This window comes from Bombus fervidus, chromosome 3 (genome assembly GCF_041682495.2).
Source record: "Bombus fervidus isolate BK054 chromosome 3, iyBomFerv1, whole genome shotgun sequence".
Lineage (NCBI taxonomy): Eukaryota > Metazoa > Arthropoda > Insecta > Hymenoptera > Apidae > Bombus > Bombus fervidus.
Genome location: NC_091519.1, coordinates 15,956,631 through 15,976,564, shown reverse-complemented (window position 1 = coordinate 15,976,564; position 19,934 = coordinate 15,956,631). Strand labels below are relative to the sequence as shown.

Here is a 19,934-nt window from a genome sequence, read left to right as displayed (position 1 = left end):
ATACATTTTAAATATAGAAAATTGTTTACTTTTATAGTTTCATTTTTAGAAAGATGATTATTAATGAAACTTTGTCTCAAGGCATTGTATTCAGGACCAAGCCGATCATTCTTGAACTTTGGTCCAAAACTCTTTGCATACGATTTCTTTTTGTCTTTGAAGAGAGATTCAGCTAAAATTTTTAATTCGAATTGCTGCTTATCCTCTTTCGACAAAGCCAATCTATAATTCCGAGCTTTCCATTTTTTGTATATGACGCGCAAATGCTCCGAGGCCTAAATAGAAATATCATTATTACTTTATAAAAAGACACATACATACATAGAATTAGACAATCGTTTATCTTACTTCTCGACAAGAATATGGACATGGTGGCCAATAATTATTTAACACACCAACTGGAAGTGACTTAGAGAGCTTGATTAACCACTGAGATTTTGCTAGCTCGATAAAAGCGATGTTAAGCTCTGTTGGTGGCCCATTTCGTGTAATAAATCCTTCGATAAATCTACATAGAATTATTTTAATTTATTGTATATGTCTAAAATGTGTAAAAAATATTGAATTAGGAAAATCGATTCGTAATACCGTCGAATAATAATAACTGCTTTTCGTCTTCTTTCAGCTTCCTGTTTCGCCAACCATCTTCGAATATATTTTTGAAAAACTATTGCTGCCTTTCTCATGTTTAAATACCTTCGTCTTATTAATATACATTTCCATTTACTTTGAATAATAGCAGCTATCTCATGCTTCTTCATCTGGAAGGCATCTTCCGTATCGAATAATGTCTTAGGAAATCGAATGAATAATTTTGTACTGTGTAATAAATTTTATCCAGTTAGATGCATTTTTCAATAAATAAAAATTATTTATAACGATGAAATAAAATGATTATGACGATGTAAAAAATAATTTAACTTTTTATTTGTGTTAACAGTTCTTACTTGCCCATCCTGTATTCATCTTCTTCGAAACCAAGATGACACACGAGTATCTGTACACCTTCTTTAGCAGGACCACGATAGTTAGGCCATGTTTGTGGACACAGAGATTTATAACGTTGTAAGAATTGTTCATACGGCCTTCTGTAGGCAAAACCAGCTCGCCTTACTCTTAAATTTTCCATAAGACCTAAATACTTTACTTGATGCAATATAATTTTCTCGTTGAATTTATCTAAAATGATATTACAAGTATTTTGAAATATATGAAATATTTTTCGTACATAATAAAATAGGAATTACTGAAACTTACTAGGCATTTTATAGTCATTGGGTTTAATACAACGAATGTAAGAAGGTTCTTTGCCCATAAGAATCTCCACCAGATTATTTAAACTGTTTTTAAATTGCGTAATAGCGGTATCTGGTCGTTTTTTGCTGGTCAAATCTTTTACGTCAAACACGTTCTACAAAACCATAAATTTTAATACGAAGAACTGAGGAAATAATGTTTCGATATCAATTAGTGAAAGTACCTTAATAATCGAGTTCGTCGTGTGCGACATTACTTCACGCAAATCCCTATATAATAAATCATTATTCTTCTCAAGGAACCCACGGACGTTGTACGTTACTTCGCCAGCGTAATGCACCAATCTAAACTCCTGAAATACACAATTATGTTAGGGAAAATTATATTACAAGATTATATAATAAATTGTGAGGCTTACATCACGTCCCATAACTTTCTGTGTTTGTAGATCCGCTTTCATATGGCTTATGTAATGAGGATGATTATTCAAATTTACATTCAATTTTTCCAGGAAGCTCAAATCGGTTGGTTCTCCAGGACGGAGGCATTCTTCATCCATTAAGGATATTATACCTGAAACAGATATACATAAAATAATATATCATATTTACAATTTTCATTAATTTATTGATGTAAATTTTGAATTAATACCTTTATATTTTTCTTCGATTAAATCGCAAATGACTTTATTATTAAAATATTGAACATTTTCCCACGTTATTCCCTCTCTCAAATATTCCTCTTGTTCCGATTTCAATGTCAATTGAATAAAAAGTTGCTGCAACTTCTCATTGCAGTAATTTATACAAAACTGTTCGAAGCTATTGAATGATATCTTTCATGAATCGTGTAATGAAAAACAGACGATTATTAAATAAACATTATTTAACCTTAGAGATCATGTACCTGTTCTTCTGAAAGATTTCGAAACCATAAATATCCAGGATTCCTATGACCATTTTCTTACGTGGATTGTTAATCGGCTGTAAGGATTTATTCAATCTGGTCACGAGCCATGTGAACAGTCTGTCATATACAGCTTTCGCCAACGCATCTCGTGCATAAATCGCAAATTCTCTGTTCAACGGGGAAACGACCACGTCACCGTGGGCGTCTATGGTGCGATTTGTAAAGGCCCCTGCCAATTGCTTTATGTCGCAACCCAATAACTGTGAACGAATATAAAAATTGAAAATAATCGGTCAACAAATTTCCATCAAACGAATCGTAAGAGACTGAAAGATACTTTATTATCTACTTTACTATTTATGTGTGGTATGGATGCCTTAGACTTACAGCGGCAACTGCCTCGACAGAAGCTGGTTTTAAGATTTGCGCGACACCATCTTCCTCGGTAAAACCAACATTTCCCATGTGCAATACCGATGCGACTATTGCGAATAAGTCATCCTGTTCCTGCTGAGTCATCTCCATAGTCTTCATCGCCTTTATTACTTCATTATACTGAGTCGCATCGTCGATACTGTCTATGGTGCCTTTCGTCTAAAAATAATATAGAACCTGTCTCACAATGTACGTTAAAAAACAGTCGGTTGATTAGATAGCAAAAATAATAGCTTACCCCATTAGTAAGGTAGTAGTACGTATCTAAATTTCTCTTGAGATATAACTTCCGCAAAGTCTCCTCGCTCGCTCCGGCTAATAATTGATAAAATATATGGAAATTACGCTCTCCCGAAAATTGATGCACTACTCGTGATTTCTCGAGTAGGTAATTCAAGATGTTTCCACCGATTGGATCTCCCTGCGAAGATATTAGATCTCATTCATTCATAACACATTCTTTTCACGCGAATAAGTAGCTATTAATAGTTATATATGATATACACTTAAAATTATTTAAACATTTGAAATTAATACTAATAGACGATAAAGACAATGAGACAGTTCATTCATTTGTACCTGGAAATTAAATTGGATATCCATGTACTTGCCGAAACGGGACGAGTTATCATTGCGATTAGTTTTCGCGTTCCCGAAAGCTTCGAGCACCGGATTGCTACCGATCAATTTGTCATTTACTTCTTCCACTTGTTTCTTGTGCCCGGTGGCAGCTGCGATAAACTCAAGCACCTTTTTCGAAGCTTCGGTTTTCCCTGAACCGGATTCGCCTAAAAGATCAGTTCCAAGTACATTAGGTTTATCTCTAGCATAACTTATTACATTGCCGCAGAAATAGAATTTTCTTTAAATACCCAACAGACTTTATTTAATTATTAGAAGAATGACTAACTTTGTAAGTACGTTTCTTACCGGAAATGAGAATACATTGGTCCAGATTCTCCTTCAACAAAGATTGATAAGCAGTATCAGAGAGCGCGAAGCTGAAAGGAAACAAAAGATTCTAAATTATCGGTTATTTAAAAAATAGAACACTTTGTAGCGCAGTTTAGTTTCTTACATGTGTGGTGGAGCTTCGAAGAAATTTCTTCCATGATAGTATTGAATGGTTTCCGGGTTATAAATTGGTAATTTCTTGTAGGGATTCACCGATATCAGCACTTGACCAATATACGTCTAGAAAAATAGTAAAAAAACGCGTCATGAAGTTGGAATAGAGCAATAAAAAATAAAACTCTAGGTAAATATGAAACAGGTTGGCCGATCAGTTAACGAAATTATCACAGTGTCTCCAAATACGTGTTCGAGGCACAGCTAACTGAATTGGTAAATTTTCTGCAAACGTAGCTGTAAGCGTATAACTGGTTTAGAAAGCGACAAAAAATTCCTTTTTTATCTACGGAATGTTAGATAAATATTACATTGTATTTTTAAATCTCGACATCCTTTTAACAAGACTTCATTATAATACTACATTCTTTGAATCAACAATGTTTATCCAAAATATACGCTGCTGTTACCTGTGTTAGCTGATAACACGTATGCGGACAATAAACTAACTGAAACTTCAAGCACTTATCGCGAAAACTTGAAAATTTCTAAACGTTGCCTCGTATCTGTCTAAATTTGAACAAATTAGCTGAAAAATTGTCATAGGTCTACGTGATAAACTAAGTTTTCTATATTTTCATAAATAAATTTTACCCAATTTTTTATTATATCTTATTTTTATTATAGACAAATCTAAGCAAAGTAATTTTCTAAGATTCAAGTCAATTGAAAGTCTTGCTTACAAGTACATTTAACTAGACAATACAGAAGGAAAGCGACGCCAGACTTCCGGGTAATCGGCTCGAGCAGTTCTTCCATAAAGATCTTTTACTCACATAGATCAGATTCTCGTTGAAACGCTTTCGCAAATTATCGATAAACGCGTCCTCGCTCTGGAAGTCCTCGAGAAGAACGAAATCCTGGACACCGACGCGGTCACGCTCGTGCAGACCACGTTCCATGTTTCTACGTAACTCGCAGCCAGTCCTGGGGACTTCCGGTGCCCGTGCCTTGCCGGAACCTCTCACAACACCTCCAGTGTCGGATACTGCACGCGCCTCGCTATAATAGGTCAGGGAGCAAGTTACTTTTGAGATGCATAATAACGAGCAGTTCGTTCGAAGGAATGTTGAAAAGAAAGATCTGTAGAACTTTGTATAGAAGGAGGAGAAGGAACAATAATTTTAATGACAAAGCTGGTCCGTTCTTTGTATTACCTTTGACTCGTTTGTATTATTTATCGTTAAAAATTGCTTTAGTTTTGAGAAGGATGTAAAGAAATAGTTGAATAAAGAAATAATTAAATAATTCACAAAAATTCAAAGATTATAGTTGGCCTAAGATATTCTTAGATTAGATTCAAGGATTGCAAGGTATGAAAATAAGTTTTGCGATAAAAAGTGTAATAAGAATATCCTATGATTTTTTTAATATTCATTTTTATTTAGTTCTATAAGATGTTGCACGTTTTATATAATTATATAGCGTTAGTTTTCATATAAAATTATACATCATTGTCTAATTTCTTAAAGCGCCATAATGTCATCTTCCTTTTAAGGATCTGACTATGTACCTATATTGTCTGTACCTATAGTTGTTGCCTGCCTATTCGCATATTGTGATCGATCGACGATGAGATTTGTGAAATTAATTGCGGCCAAGACGTACGTCGATTTCTCGTGGACGTTACACGATACCGAGCGCGAGAAAGCGCGGATTGCGAGTATTGTTCGATCGCCGGAAAGGAAATCAACACCCTGAACTTCGATGGCGCTTCACGCGATCGGTGTCGATTTTCTGTATGTGGTCGCATCGACCATCGACATGGATACGCATCATAGAAAAATAGTAAAACAAGATAGATCATCTCGTTTCTCTCCTTATGCTTCCGAAATCTTCTCATCTCTATCTACTACTACTACACACACACACACTCTCTCTCTCTGTCTGATCTCTTTATCTGTTTGCAAACTTTCTTGCAACTTAGAAAAGCTAAGAAAGTAAATGCATGTTGATCTAAATTTTGTGATCTAACGAACGGATCTAACTTTCGTAATGAAATATTTGTTGCATCAAGAAAAAGAAAAAAGAAAATTGTAATGAAATCAACTTATTGACTGACGATCTTTCTTCCTTGAAATTATTATATTAATTTTATTAATTTCATAGACTTTCATTGATTTCCAACTAGTTCAACTGGAAATATATTTTTCATATATTACACGTATATATCTTTCAATTTAAAGCAAAATTCTCATCTGGAGATGACCTCGTTCGACGACGAATGCAATGAAAAGTGTATAAATATTTGATCATTAATCTCCAGAAAGGGAGAAACGTCACATAAAGAATGTATTGTCTATGATGAATAGCGATATAGTCATTAGCAGAATTGCAGATTGGTGATAAAGTTACTGATTAGATACCAAAGCAGTGTTGATAGACGGTAAGAGATCGATGAAATGTTGTAACACAAGAAACTATGTAATTCCGATATTTCATTTAAATTATTACGAATAATAAATAATAACGAATAAATTATAACGAAATCACTAAATATAAGTAGAGGATGCTTTAAAACTGATTATGTAAGAAAGGAATAAAGATATTAAGTCTTTCGATTATAATACTGTCAGAAATTTTACGACTGTACTTACATTAACTTCTTGTGAAACTGTGTATCGCAAAATCAATAAGCTACCAACGGATAATACACATAATTTATTGTCTCTCGCGGTTGAACATCTTCTCGCCTCACATTCTGGTTTCAAGTAACAGACTAAAACGTTAGACTACCGAAAGATCCAGGTAGAAGACTGTCAATCAGATACAAAGGAACAGCATGGGCCACTTTTACCCCACCTTTACGATTCAGGCTTGAATCAAACTTCGTTGCTTCGCATTGTGCAAAATAGGGTGTGTTCTGCCCTTCTACAAACTTTGCACAGTCACTATAGTAATTCATACGTCTACCTACGTGAGACAAGAAATTTTATAAACCTTCTTCGTTGTTTATTCAAGACGAAACCCTAGACGAATCATTGTTATATAACAATATATATGTAAAACTAACGTGTGACAATATAACAATAATGTATAATATTATAAACTACTATACCTCTCTCCCTGTCTCTCCCTGTCTCTCCCTCTCTCTTTCTCTCTTTCTCAAAGTATAAAAAAAAGATAAAATGGACCATAAAGGATCAGAGATAGTAATTATGCTATTAAGATAAAAATTTATATATATATATACTCCTTTAGTAAGAATAACGGAGGATTTTTACAGGACTCACCCCATGTTTTGTCAGCGTCCTTGTACCCTGTGCAACCAACAGACGAAACAGATTAACGAATTAAGTCACGACGGGTTATTGTTATCGCGTGAGTAGTAGCAGAAAGTATAGAACCAGAGCTGGTGCTCTCGCAACTGATGCTCGTTGTACTTCCCTGTGAAATCTAACGTTAGATCGCGCGATAAGATACGCGGCCTACGTGGAAATTCGATCTCGATTTCGCTCGATAATCTTCCGTGATCGATCGGTTACGATGTTTTCATTTAATTCCTGGTTGTTTCATTGGGAAAAACAACCATCGTACCATTGGCTACAAATATTATAGGTATACCAACGAAGCGTAACATCCAAATTTTATGATACAATGATCGATATTTCAAACTCCACCGATTCTACAGATATTTTAATTCTCGAAAGACATCGTTTTACGGAAATGGCTGGATTGTAACGCATCCTTGAGCCATGATTTATATCCCTTACTATCATATTTAATTTTCTTTTATCTCGCGCGTGCACCTAAAGATCGGCCAATTCTATAAATGTTTCAGGATGAACAAATTTCATTATATTCTACTGTTATAATTAATATTATGTTTGTCGAGTATATCCAATTTTCTTCCTTATCTATAAGCATCTAAAAATTGGCCAATTCTAAAGATATTTTTATTCTTAATACTATTACTTCACGCAGATGAGCAAACTTCGTTATACCATAATTCATATTTTAATTTGTATCATTATCTTATAGTTTCCAATTTATTTGTCCCTTGTACGAAGACAACGAAATTGCGTTATCGACAAGAAGAAACATCAGCCGAGATATCTTAAATAATCCAACGCAAAATTTTTATACATCGTTTCGATTAGATTCAGTGCTTGAAGCTCGAACGTATTCTCTCAAGAGGACTGGTATCGATTGTGCGATGAAACGAAACGAAACGAAACGAAACGTTACGCAAGCACAGCTTCGATTTTGTGTTCCAATTAACTCGAACCAATTAAAGTACGACGCTAAAGGAGAAGCTAATTGCTTCGAATTCCCGCGTGACACGTTTTCACGCGTATTCTTTCGAACGTGTTTCACATTTTCTTCCTAAAAGAGAAACTAAATACGAATCGATGATTTGTACAAGAGGAAATAGCCGATCGATGCAATTGGAAGAAAGAAGCTTCAAGGTCGATTATACATACGTGACCTGCTCGAAAACTGCACCGATTAATCAGCGTCTCGTTGCCATTCTATAAACGCGAAAGCTACAAATCGCGGTCATTGCCGTTCCGGATGCTTCTCAGAATACAGATTCTTTCGTCAGAGAGCACGATGGAAAAGTGTTTGAAAAGAGATCATCGAGAAAGTAATTATACGGAGCGGTTCGTTTTATTGTTAAAAGGAAAACTGTTTTGTACAAAATGTACTTAGTACGAGTCTTTTTGATCCGAATTGGAGAAGAATATGAAGAGAGAATATGGAGAAGAATATAATAAAACGAAAAGAATTCTACATTAATAAGAAAGTTTCGTTGAAAGATACTTCTTTCACGCCTGAATTATATAATATTAACAAAGAATTTCAAGATAATAAATATATCCTTAGATAATAATCTTCTGCTATTCTTACAAGGATAATAAAAAAGTGATGATATCTCTGGAAGATTAATCTTTCATAAGAAAACTCGCGCGATTAAAAATATTTTTCTTCGATTAGAAATTGTTGCCAAAGCATATAAATAATATAAATATATAATCGAAATGGAACATCGTATATAAAATCAGATCGAAACATCGAAAGCTCCATTAAGTTAATGGAAATAAAAACGAAAATGACGATGGCTTTATGGGACAATCACATTTTATTTAGCAAACACCCTATCGCGAATTGCTTTCTTATCGAGGTAAGATTAGCCGTTATCGAAAAATCGTAACGTTCGATCGAAAAAGATGATACTCGCGTGATTCGTGCATTCTATCTATATTTCTTTCTGTCTCGACGCCAAGAAACTTTCGACGTATATTATTTCTTCGCATTTCGTTGCATAATAAAGACAATAATAAAATTGTTGAAATCAATCGTAAGAGGAGAATCATGAAAAAGATCAATTAAAAAAATGAAATTTTTCGTTCGCGATACCGAATCTCCATCATTCGATCCGTTCATTCGTTCACGATTATTTTTAGTCGCGAGATTTTCCTCGTAAAAAAATAGAAGAAAAAATGCAAGAACATCTGAAGAATTGGAAGCTCGTAGCCTCGATTTTTGAAACACGTCACCTGCACTCTTTTGTTCTTATCGAGCCATGAATTGTTAATTAGACGTTACGTATTATCGACTTTTACAGGTACGTTCCACTCTTAGAACCAAACGTTCTTGTTTTAAATACCGCGATAACGCAAATCGGCTTTGGAAACTTTTTCAATTTCATATGATTCACAATTTATACGAAGTTTGTTATTTCCATCGGGATTCGTATCTTTCCTTTAAAAAAATCAGAGATATTTTCCCGTGACGACGGAAACGCTCTATTTAATTTTTTAAATTTTTAGTATACACCGATTATTAAAACATTCACAATTTAATAAAAAATTTAATAAAAAAAGAAAATTCTCTCTTTCTATCGGCGATCTTTTCTTGTACAAATCTTCGTAAGAAATATTTCTTTAACTCGACTTTATTTTTTCAATTTCGATACACCAATCGTTAAACGACAACTTATTGTTTCACTACTATTCTTTCTATTAGCGACAAATTTTTCTTAAAGAAATCTCTGTTGAAGTGGATTTTCTGAAACGATCGAGGCTACCGTCTCGTTTAATCGTCAGAATCGATGAACTAACAATCGTCACGAGCGATCACTGAAGAAGATCAACGAGACACCAGATGTTTGAGCAACTCGTCACTTCTGGTTCCGTTATTTTTGGTTTTAAACGATCGTACAATTTGCACACAGAGTTCACCGCGATTTACACGTTCACCGGGAAGATCGAGACGCGCCGGAGGATCGGTTCACCAACGGTCGCTACTCAACAACGACTTAACAGTGTCCACCTTCGGTTTATCATCGGCTATACGCAACTTCTCCTACCTCCTCTCTACCGCTACATCATCCGCTACTGATACGCCAATAAATCCAGGTGAGATACAATGAAAAATACATTGGACACTCGAGTCCAGTCGTCCAATTCTTATTTTAAATCAAATTTCCCTGCTTTTCAGAGCATAGCGTAGCGTTTAAAAAGTCCTTTAGTGGGCGAAGTATAAAAATATCGATTAACATTTGAATTTGAGAAAGAATTTGAGGAGTCTCAGACTCGTTTAGAGATGGAATTTAATAGCTGCGAGTTTCCCATTTCTTATTCTGAAGTTGTCACCGGGTATTGAATTTTTTAATGAAGTAATTGTATCGAAAGTAAAAGAATTCGTCTGAATATAAAGAAACCAGTGTACGTTAGTACCATTTTTAATAGAAAATCTTTTAGGAGGTAATTCATAAAAATATCGATCGACATTTGAGAAGATCGAAAAGTATTCATCAGTTGCTACATACGAATGCTTATGAACTTTGGAAAATTTTATATCTTACTATTATCTCTTGGAATCGAATTACTTTATGAAGTAATTGTATTGAAGATAGAAGATTGTAGGAAATTATTATATATTAACTAATATCAGTGTTTTAATTATTTTCTATAATAATTCCATTGTTTTTACAGTGTTGAAAATTGAAGAAAACCCGTGAAGAAGAAGAACGAAAGAAAAGAAGAAATACATTCTGTATAACGCCAAAAACTTGTAATAGACATCAGGAGAGCAGTACGCGTATAATCTAATCTAATCTATTCGAATTTTTTGTAGACAATGAGTGCAATTGTAACAGTATTTGCAATGGCACAAATATGTTATCGTTCCTTCCTACTCGTTAACATCGTATTTGTCCATCTATAATCTGCGTTTGTGTTAATTTAAAGGGACTTTGTGTTGCCATAGAGAATTTCCAAGGTGATAATAAGTAATGTGAAAAAGAAAATTAAAAAGGTTCTATAATTATTATCTGTGATATTAAATTCCTTTTATTAAATCTCGATTCAACATTCTTTGTTGAATTTTTACCTTGGTTTCATGATTCCCGAATTTGTATCGTGGGACGAAACGTTGGAACAACTTTGGAGTAACTGTGGAAAAGAAAGAAAAAGGGAATCGATTCCCATGGAGGAATAATAATGGCTATTTAAGAGCAATCGCGACGAACGCCGCGTGAATACTGGGACAAACGAGTCTCGAGAAAAACCGATCGAATACAGCAGCTTCTGGTAAATGCGTTTCGTGACCTCGTTATCGATACGAAGTGTCAATCGATGACCGTTCCGGCTACGGTATGCAAATTCTGATTCTTTTCTTCGCGTAAACAAGCTTATATTCCGATTGAACGTTACTTTCCGAACAATCGATGCGTTTTACGACTAACGAGAGAAACATGGTACACATTTTACATACATATTTGGTTTGTGGAAAAGTTGTGATCGCCAGATCTTGCTTCTATAAAATCTACAAGTTTGTTTAGAGATTAAGACGAATGACAGATAGTTGAACTGATAGGATTAACCATTCGTCATTGAACATAACTAAAAGAATTAACAGACAAAATAGTATTTGATATCGAACTATAATCTATAAGAACAATTTATTTATTCAAGTATAAAAAGATGACATAATATTGTTAGAAAGAAATTATCGGCTATTGATAATAAATAATTTTATGATCGAATGTATTCTGCATGGTGTATTTTATATGAGCGAAGTAATATTGTAGAAGTTTCAGTTAAAGAAATTGTTCTCTTCCCTTTAGAAGAACACAAGACCAGCAAAATTTTCCGATCAATTTAATAAACGCGTCTTATCAATTACGTTCTTCTTTTTTAACGCTCGAATCGATTCTCGTATCGAAAGTTTCGTATTTGTCTAACTAAAATTCTGCCTAAAATAAATAAAGTTTATATTGATAGATAAAAATAGTGTACGCTTAATTCGTAGATAAAAGTGAGTTAAAAGAGGCTGATTCGTTGCTCGCATCTAATCAATCTTTTTTGCTCGGTCAACGACTCGGGCTGAGCCCCATCACAATAACTCTATAAATCTCGGGACACTTTCCGAGAATCGGAAGTCATAATGCTGTCGTTTCCACTTCTGATATTCGATGGAAGCCGTGTACATATAAGTAAACGGCTATTCGCGAGTTTTCTTTCGCTGCATCGGAAATGAGATGATTTAAATGGGATAGAAACATCTTGATGAAACTTCTGCTCGCTCTTTGTTGAGAAGATATTCGTCTTTTCTTGTGAAATGTTTTCTTCGAGCACGTGAATGGGAAAGTGTAGATAGGGTACATAAATAACTCGTAAATTATGGAAAAACAGTGGTACTTTAATTATTCTATTGTTAAAGCAGGAAGCATTAAATATTAAAATTTCGTTTCCATCGAATATTTTCATGTTTCCACGTTATTCGAGATCAATCTTTTCTATTGGTTTCTTTTTTAGAAGAAACCATCTCGATCGATTTTTTTTTAAATTAAAGTATTTCTCAGAGATTTGAATTTAAAGTTAACTATACAAATTTTGGCATCATTTGACATTAAAAAATGAATAACAGTCTTAAAGATCTGCTTTTGATAACGTGTAATAATAAAAAAATATATCCATCTAGGGAAAATGGAAATATTGAGATTTCAAGCCGCTTAGAAAACATACCATGAACATTTACACAAACTTTACGTTCCAGAAACATGTAGTTGCTTAAAATACGAAGCTTCACGAACGAAATGGTTGGAACTGCAGGCCTACGCGATTTCCAGTACGAGTGGATCGCTGAAAAAGCTCGGTCGGTTCGCAGCCAAGGCCCGAACGAATGATATAAATACACCAAGACGGGCGAGTTGTAAAAATCACCGTTCGACGTCTCGACCCGTGGCTTGATTAACGTGATACCTATTTTCGAGAGCCGTGATTTATAGCGACACTCTTTTGCATCTCTCCGACGTGGGTTCTGCTATGTTTCACAGATTGTAGACTGAAAACCAGGGGTAGCTGAGAAAAGATCGTATCGTGCCGCATCTTTGTGGAGAACAAGATCATAATGGCTGGATCATATCTATTCTGGAATGGGTTGAGCTTTCGCAATACGTATCTCAGGAATGCTTTGTCTATACTTGTTTCTTTTTACATTTTCTCAAAGAACAATTTTCTAAACACGATATTCAATTACAGCGTCGCTTCGCTATTTTATTTTCTTTTTAGTGAAAAATATCCTTCATTATATCACGAAGGTTATTTATCACTTTCATTATTACAATTTTCATCATCTGTATGCAATAAATATATTTAAATCGATAGTTCTAGAGTTAAGACGAAGTTGTCACAGAATCTGTGTTCTACGAACTTAATAGGATTAAAAAAAATAGGATTGAAGCAACATTCGATCACGGTCAATAAGAATTGCTTCTCCCCGAAAGGGGAATCGAACTGAGTCACTGTCTCGGTCGTGGCCTTTAGCCCGATGACTAATTTCTCGGCTGATCTTATGCTAAATCACCGCAGATACGTGCGATCGACTGACAGGCGTATGAACAATCGCGTTGTGAAGGCGGTTTCCATTGTTCCATCTAGTCATGCACGATGCCGTCATACTTGAAGAAATCTTAAGAGAGTAACACGAGCCATCCTCGACTATTCTCTTCTATGCGTAAAAAAATATCCTCTTCCTCTTCAAAGACCGATTAAACACCTTGCATCAGTTTCTATCGAATTTCTACTTAATTCTATCGAAATACAAATGTATGTATATAGGAGACCTACTAATTATTTAAATAGACTTTCTACTGTTAGGGACAATCAGATTAATTAACTTGTGCTTGCAGTTTCATTACGCAAACACCAACATGGTGATAAAAAAAAAAAAAAAAAATGCAATACCATGCTGCGGGTGGCTAAATACGTGCTGTACATATCGACCTTTCCAGTTAATGCATTGCTCCACTCTTTTTGCATTGCACTTGTGAAACATCTAAATCTGTTAGTTCATTGAAAGAAATGCAGTGTGACGAATAATAGATTATGCTGGTAAATTTGTAAAAAATACAGTTGTGTATTTAACCAGTTTGCAAACTAGAAATTTCGAGTCTCCAATTTAAAATATATCATAATTTATTATTCTTAAGCAGCCGTGTAATGAAGATAATTTTTAGGGAAACGCAGGATTTTAATTGCTGGAAAATTAGGACTGTTCTGTGCCAATAAAAACTGACCTACGTCAGTAGATATGTAACAATTTCTCTAAATTATCAACCGCATAGATAAGTATGTTTTATCAATTAGACACTGCATATTCTCCTACAACTTGGAAATTATTCTGTAAACAGAGAATTAGAAGCGAAAGCGAGTGTCGATCTTGCCGGAGGCAATTGTTGATTCCAATTACAAAACTGTTGAAACCTGTTCTTCTAAGCCAAACAATTTCTGTTTCCTTTAGCTGAAAGTTAAAAGACGACCATGTAACTCTTTCACGTTCTAGTTTCAGTTTCAATGTGCGTTTCGCTCACGTGGAGAATTAAAAGCAAAAGCAGGTTTCAGAGCGCGCTCGAGGCAATTTTCCGCCGTCTTCGACACGCGATTCGATCGGTCACAGCTTCTGACGTGTACGACACGCAGGTTCCACTGTAAACGAGCCGTTTATTGTCGCGTTTTTCATCCGGAGAAACGGGGTCGCGTTCGTTCACCGGGAAACCGCGTCACCTCCACGATGAGTCAAAGGAAAAAGGGCTTCCGAGGCCTCGAGGTACTCGTCCGCGTTCACCTTCGCGCGATTCGCTGTGAAAGGTTGTTCGCCGCTTTAACGAGAGGCCGACTAGCATCTTCTGACGCATTCACCGAAAATATTCACCGTATAAACAGTATTTCGTTTAATTCTCCGCTTTTTTCGACTAATACGGAATCGAAGATTGATTTGATCGTGTTAAGCGTCTATGTTGCACTAGTTACATATATATCCATATATATCATAGACTGTTCTATTTATAGAGATCACGATAAATGTCTCTCTAGTTTGACGAAGCGAATTGTGAAGCAATTGGCACAAGAATAATGTCAATGTTGCTTAAAATTTGTCTATGATCTTGTTATGAAAAAATAAGGTAGATTTGTCGAATCTAGAATTACGTTGTTTCTACATGAAGTTTGAATTTTGAGCAAATAATAAAAAGTAACGTAGAATAGATTATAGATAAAAAAAGAAAATAAAGAAAGTAATGAACCTTGTGTTTTTATTCTGCCCCCCATTTCTTTTCTTTTCTTTCTTTCCTTCCCATCTTTCGATCTCTTCTTTACTAGTTTCCTTACTATTGAAACTTTCATAACGTTTTCACACGATTTCAAGTACTTACCTAAAAAAAAAAAATATGAAATATTCCGGAGGATGTTCGATGAATGAAAAGAAGAGGGTATGCAAATTCTTGACCTCGCTTGCTTTATTCTGAAACGGTAGTTATACCTCGCGGGGTCATGCTCAAGACTTGTACCTGCACAAAAAAGATCACGAGCGCACTGATGGGTATAATAAAGAAATTACCCATTTCCGGAAACCGGTTAGCCTTTTGTCGGCTGCCTGGTTTGGCAAAGAAGAAATACGGGTTTTCACTGGATCGCCTGAAATCATTGGCTATTTCTTTCCATTTTCTAAAACTATCCAACAGTAGCGTACACCGCTCGTAAATTCACTTCTCCGATGATAATTTACAACTTTCCTTTGACGTAGAAGCATCTTTACCTTGCACCTCGATGAAATTTTCATCGAAAATAAAAATCCATCATCGCAAATAGAGGCAAAAACTCCACTAGAAAGTTCGTATGTAAGTACTTTCGAGTGTTTCTAAATTGAAAATTTATTCCAACAACTTTTAGTCTCTGGATATTTAAGCGTTTTTGCTTCTTTTATTTATTCCCCGCATTTTTGCCTTAAATTCCCCGAATTAAATTATATCAATTAAATAAATTAATTATATAAATTAAATTAATAGGATACACGAATATCTACAGTGAAGTAATTATAGATTAATATTTAATACAAACGACACAGTCATAGTCGGTCGTCATACTATTAACATACCATTTACGATAGAACATCGACAGACTTATTATTCTAAAACTTAATCCATAAAACACGAAATAGGCCAACAGTCTATTAATAATCACAAAACAGACCTCCGATAGGTCGCGTAACAGAATCTCTTTATATTCAAATGTAATTTTGCATTCGGGTTGGCGCGTGTCGCGTTTTCGATCGTGCCCATACGAACTTCCGGTTGCGTCCATTATTGTACCCGCAACGCATGGTAAACGTTGTACCTCTTATCTCGCGATAAAAGGAAGGCACGAGTCCCGCATCGTGGTCGACGCGCGCGACACTTCCGGTCCCTGTTCCTTTTCCTTTCCCCCTTGAGTACTGTTAGAGACACCTGAGAAGTTTCACGCGACTGCGCGCATGCAAGTCCGAAACGAAATCGTTTAAGACTTTCACGCTTGAGGAACAATCGGTGGGGATCAGAAACGGTAAAAGTTGGTGGGTCGCGCGAGCCACTTAATTGCACGCGAGAACGTCTCCAATTAAAAGCTTTAATTAATTTTCCAACCCTTGGTCAGAATGGTTCTCTTGTGGTCGTTTATATGGCGGCATAACGAATTTTTCATTCTCTTCGCATTAAATTTATTGCAAATGTATTGCTACAATATTAATCTCATACAGGGTGAACCACGAAACGTGATCAGCTTAAATTATTCTGGTGTTGGTGAACCGATGGAAAACTTTTCTGTCTGCTGTAACATTGTTCAAAGAGAACGTTACGATGATTATAGTCGATTTCTGGTCAATCTTCTTTACGGAACTTCCAAGGTTACTTTCAGGTTTCAGTTTAAAAAGAAAGGGGGGGGGGAGAGAGAAAACCTGTAATATTTTCACACCCATTTTTTAACGGATATTTAGACGAATTCGTCAAGTAGCATGACAAATTCCTTTTTCCATTTAAATCGAAGAAACATTAAAAAAATATCATTTACGTATACGGATCTTTTGTTCATCCTTTAGGTCAAGGATTAATTAAGATAAAGCAGATGTTCCATCGAGACTCGAGGAATCTTTTATTCTGAAAAGGGGAACGTGATATGAAATTTAAAAAGTAGCTAAATAAGGTCTAGCATGATTTACATGGCGCGAATGATTATCGCGGGTCCCCTTTCAGGGTACGTACGCTTGCATCAGCTGAAACTTGTTCTTCATTGTCATTACGTCATTGGAGACGCATGAATATGACAGTTTATTATAGGAATGAATAACTGGGTTTTACGGCGCGAACAGGGCCGGCCGAAACGTACGAGCGCCTCGGGCAAATTGATGATTTGGCGCCTGTATAAGCCAAGGCGTAAATAATCGACTGTGGAAAGCTGAGTTAGCGCGATATTTATGGTTTGTTTGGCAGGGTCGTTTTGCTCTTTTGCATAAAATCACATTTAACTTTGCAATTGGCATGCACAGTCGTCTGCCAAGGGGTCTGAAATATCGTGACTGTTCCTTATTTTAATAATTTCGCGGTTTTATTAATTGTCGTTCTTTTTAAAGTTCTGCGCTTTACAAATAGTAAAATCCTGAACGAGAACTGCAGACTTAAGGAAAGACTGTCGAAGAATAATAATTTGCTTGAAGAAAAGAACAAATGAACAAATTAAAAATGAATCGTCGATGGGCTAAAGAACGATCCAAGTATTTTCACCTGTAATAAGGTGGTAACAATAGCACGATTGCCCAATGACAACTTACACCAACCACTACGATACAATTTGCAAGCGAAACATTAATATTTGCAGATTTATTTTTCTGTCAGACAGGTCACAAGTTTAAAGAACTTTCATAAGCAGCCAGGGATAACGATGTACTTACATACAATAATGTAGTATCGTGTTACACGATGTGGCCATGAATAAGCAAGGACTTTGATTTTGTACTCTTTTAACAGAATGGTAGGAAGTCAACGACTTGAGTTACAAACTACCAAGATGATCATGCGTTGCACGATACACACTGGGTGTCCATTAAGAACATTAGCTACACCTTGCATAGGCCGGACACGAAGAAACATGTCATCCAACCATTGATGGCAAGAGTTCATTGTTGACAATTGACTTTAATAAATGTTCCACGTTCTAAGAATCATTTAAGGTATGTACTTCACGAAAAAAGAAAGTCTGCAGTTTCTCCTGAGTGCACCAGAGAAACGTATCTCCATTCGATAGAGGCTTAAACATGTGAACCTCATTAAACCAGAACTCCCAGCTACTCAACCTCTTGGTAGACAAGTTCGCTGCCATTCAACTCTATGCAACTATACGTATACACCTACTCATCTCTAACGCTAGACAGTGATTCAACCAAGTTTTTCCTTAAGATATCCTTACAGTAAACGCTATATTTCGACTTTAATCATTTTTTTACGGAATCACGAAATTCTGTGATCAGGTCTCATTTGTTCGATAACTTCATTCACACATATGATACTAATAATATTTCTAAGTAATTAAAATAAAGAAAAAAGACGATATCCGTTACAGGAACTCGAAGAAATTTCAGATAATTGGCGCAAATTTCGATAAGATCATTGCAAACGTTTACAAAAGGCAGAAATAAGAAAATAGTAATCAGAACTTATATCTGACTCAAAGTTCGAGGAATATTGGTCTGAAACATAGAACTAGCGCTAAGAATAGTCCACTAAATATTACTGTTTATTAGTATAACGAATAATTAACACTTCAAATTTATCAATTAGAACAATACCAAGTATCTCGATAGTGTTAATGAAATGTCAAGATGTTTCGTATAACACACGTAATTGGTCAAATACTTTCGCCAGCCACTACATCATATTCACCTATAACTCTGCTATTTTGAAATTCATTCGCACAATTAATATTATGTATATATATAGACCGTTTTGCCAGTGAAAGTGGCGATTTAATTTGCAACAAACGTCGATGGAGCGGTGTCTGGCGAGGTAGATTTAAAGCGTTGCACGAGTGAAGCCCGCGGAGGAGTAATCTTACATTTCTTCTCCGAATCTTCTCCGAAAAACCGGTTGGCCGGTTCTGATTCAGACCGACCTTGAGTCAGTCAGCTTCAAGCCTGAAGTTCAGGGTTTTCAAGGTGCTCTCTCTGTCGCGAGCCTTTAATAAGCTCCGCGAGGACACGGAGCAGAAACGTCGGCGAAGAGGCAGAAAGAGAAGGAACAAAGTATGACGTCTGGGGGACGTGAGAATACCATGTGTAATAATAAACCGAACTCCGGCTGTATGACGCTCAGAAGCGGCCAGTGAAACGGTGGACGAGCAAACGAAGACAATAAAAAGAATGGAAAAAAGGACGATTCGAGGGGAAGCAAGCAGTCGATCCACCGAAAATAAGCGACCATCTATTTTCGTACCGGCTTTCGTACGCGATGCGTCGTAGGAAAAACACTGAATGCCCATAAATCCTCCCATAAATCTATCGCTAGAAACCTCTTCGAGCTGCCATAGATTCGGATAAATTGGAAAATTGATAGAGCAAGGTGTAAATTTTTACGAATCTCTTTCTATTTTCGTCCGTGTGAAACTTATAACGATCAGTTATGGGAAATTGAAAGATGCAAACATGCATGGAGAACTATGCAGAAGTATATAAAATACAGCAGTGGAACAGAGCTCTGTCTAGATCCTACTTTTTTTTTTTTTTTTTTGTTATATTCATAAAAATAGAAGTTTACAGAAATATTTGCAGCCTATGAAATTGATTCTTTGGTTAGAACGTAGTAAATCATTGTATTAAACATATTTTTAACGCTCAAGCATTAGACAAGAAATATCGTTTTCTTTTTACGATTTATGTCATTTCTATTAGAGCTC

General features: G+C 35.6%; 1 protein-coding gene and 1 long non-coding RNA gene across 5 annotated transcripts in view; one reads left to right on the top strand and one right to left on the bottom strand.

The window, feature by feature from the left end:
• Myo61f (unconventional myosin 61F) overlaps window positions 1–19,934 on the bottom strand; it is a 34,789-nt gene that overhangs the window by 1,473 nt on the left and 13,382 nt on the right. For 2 of the 4 annotated variants that reach the window (XM_072000439.1, XM_072000442.1), the window contains exons 2-16: window positions 4,506–4,731; window positions 3,680–3,795; window positions 3,532–3,602; window positions 3,181–3,389; window positions 2,840–3,022; window positions 2,554–2,760; window positions 2,164–2,426; window positions 1,909–2,078; window positions 1,676–1,830; window positions 1,481–1,609; window positions 1,258–1,411; window positions 948–1,179; window positions 589–819; window positions 349–508; window positions 30–275 (exon numbers count right to left, since the gene is read on the bottom strand). In XM_072000439.1, coding sequence (XP_071856540.1) covers window positions 30–275; window positions 349–508; window positions 589–819; window positions 948–1,179; window positions 1,258–1,411; window positions 1,481–1,609; window positions 1,676–1,830; window positions 1,909–2,078; window positions 2,164–2,426; window positions 2,554–2,760; window positions 2,840–3,022; window positions 3,181–3,389; window positions 3,532–3,602; window positions 3,680–3,795; window positions 4,506–4,731 — 2,752 coding nt within the window. Of the gene's footprint in view, window positions 1–29; window positions 276–348; window positions 509–588; window positions 820–947; window positions 1,180–1,257; window positions 1,412–1,480; window positions 1,610–1,675; window positions 1,831–1,908; window positions 2,079–2,163; window positions 2,427–2,553; window positions 2,761–2,839; window positions 3,023–3,180; window positions 3,390–3,531; window positions 3,603–3,679; window positions 3,796–4,505; window positions 4,732–6,962; window positions 6,990–9,894; window positions 10,023–19,934 lie in introns of those variants that run through there. The other 2 variants (XM_072000440.1, XM_072000441.1) reach the window with 2 other exon arrangements.
• LOC139985774 (uncharacterized) lies at window positions 9,965–11,041 on the top strand. The gene is made up of 2 exons (XR_011799492.1): window positions 9,965–10,091; window positions 10,671–11,041. It is a non-coding gene; the product is annotated as an uncharacterized lncRNA (long non-coding RNA).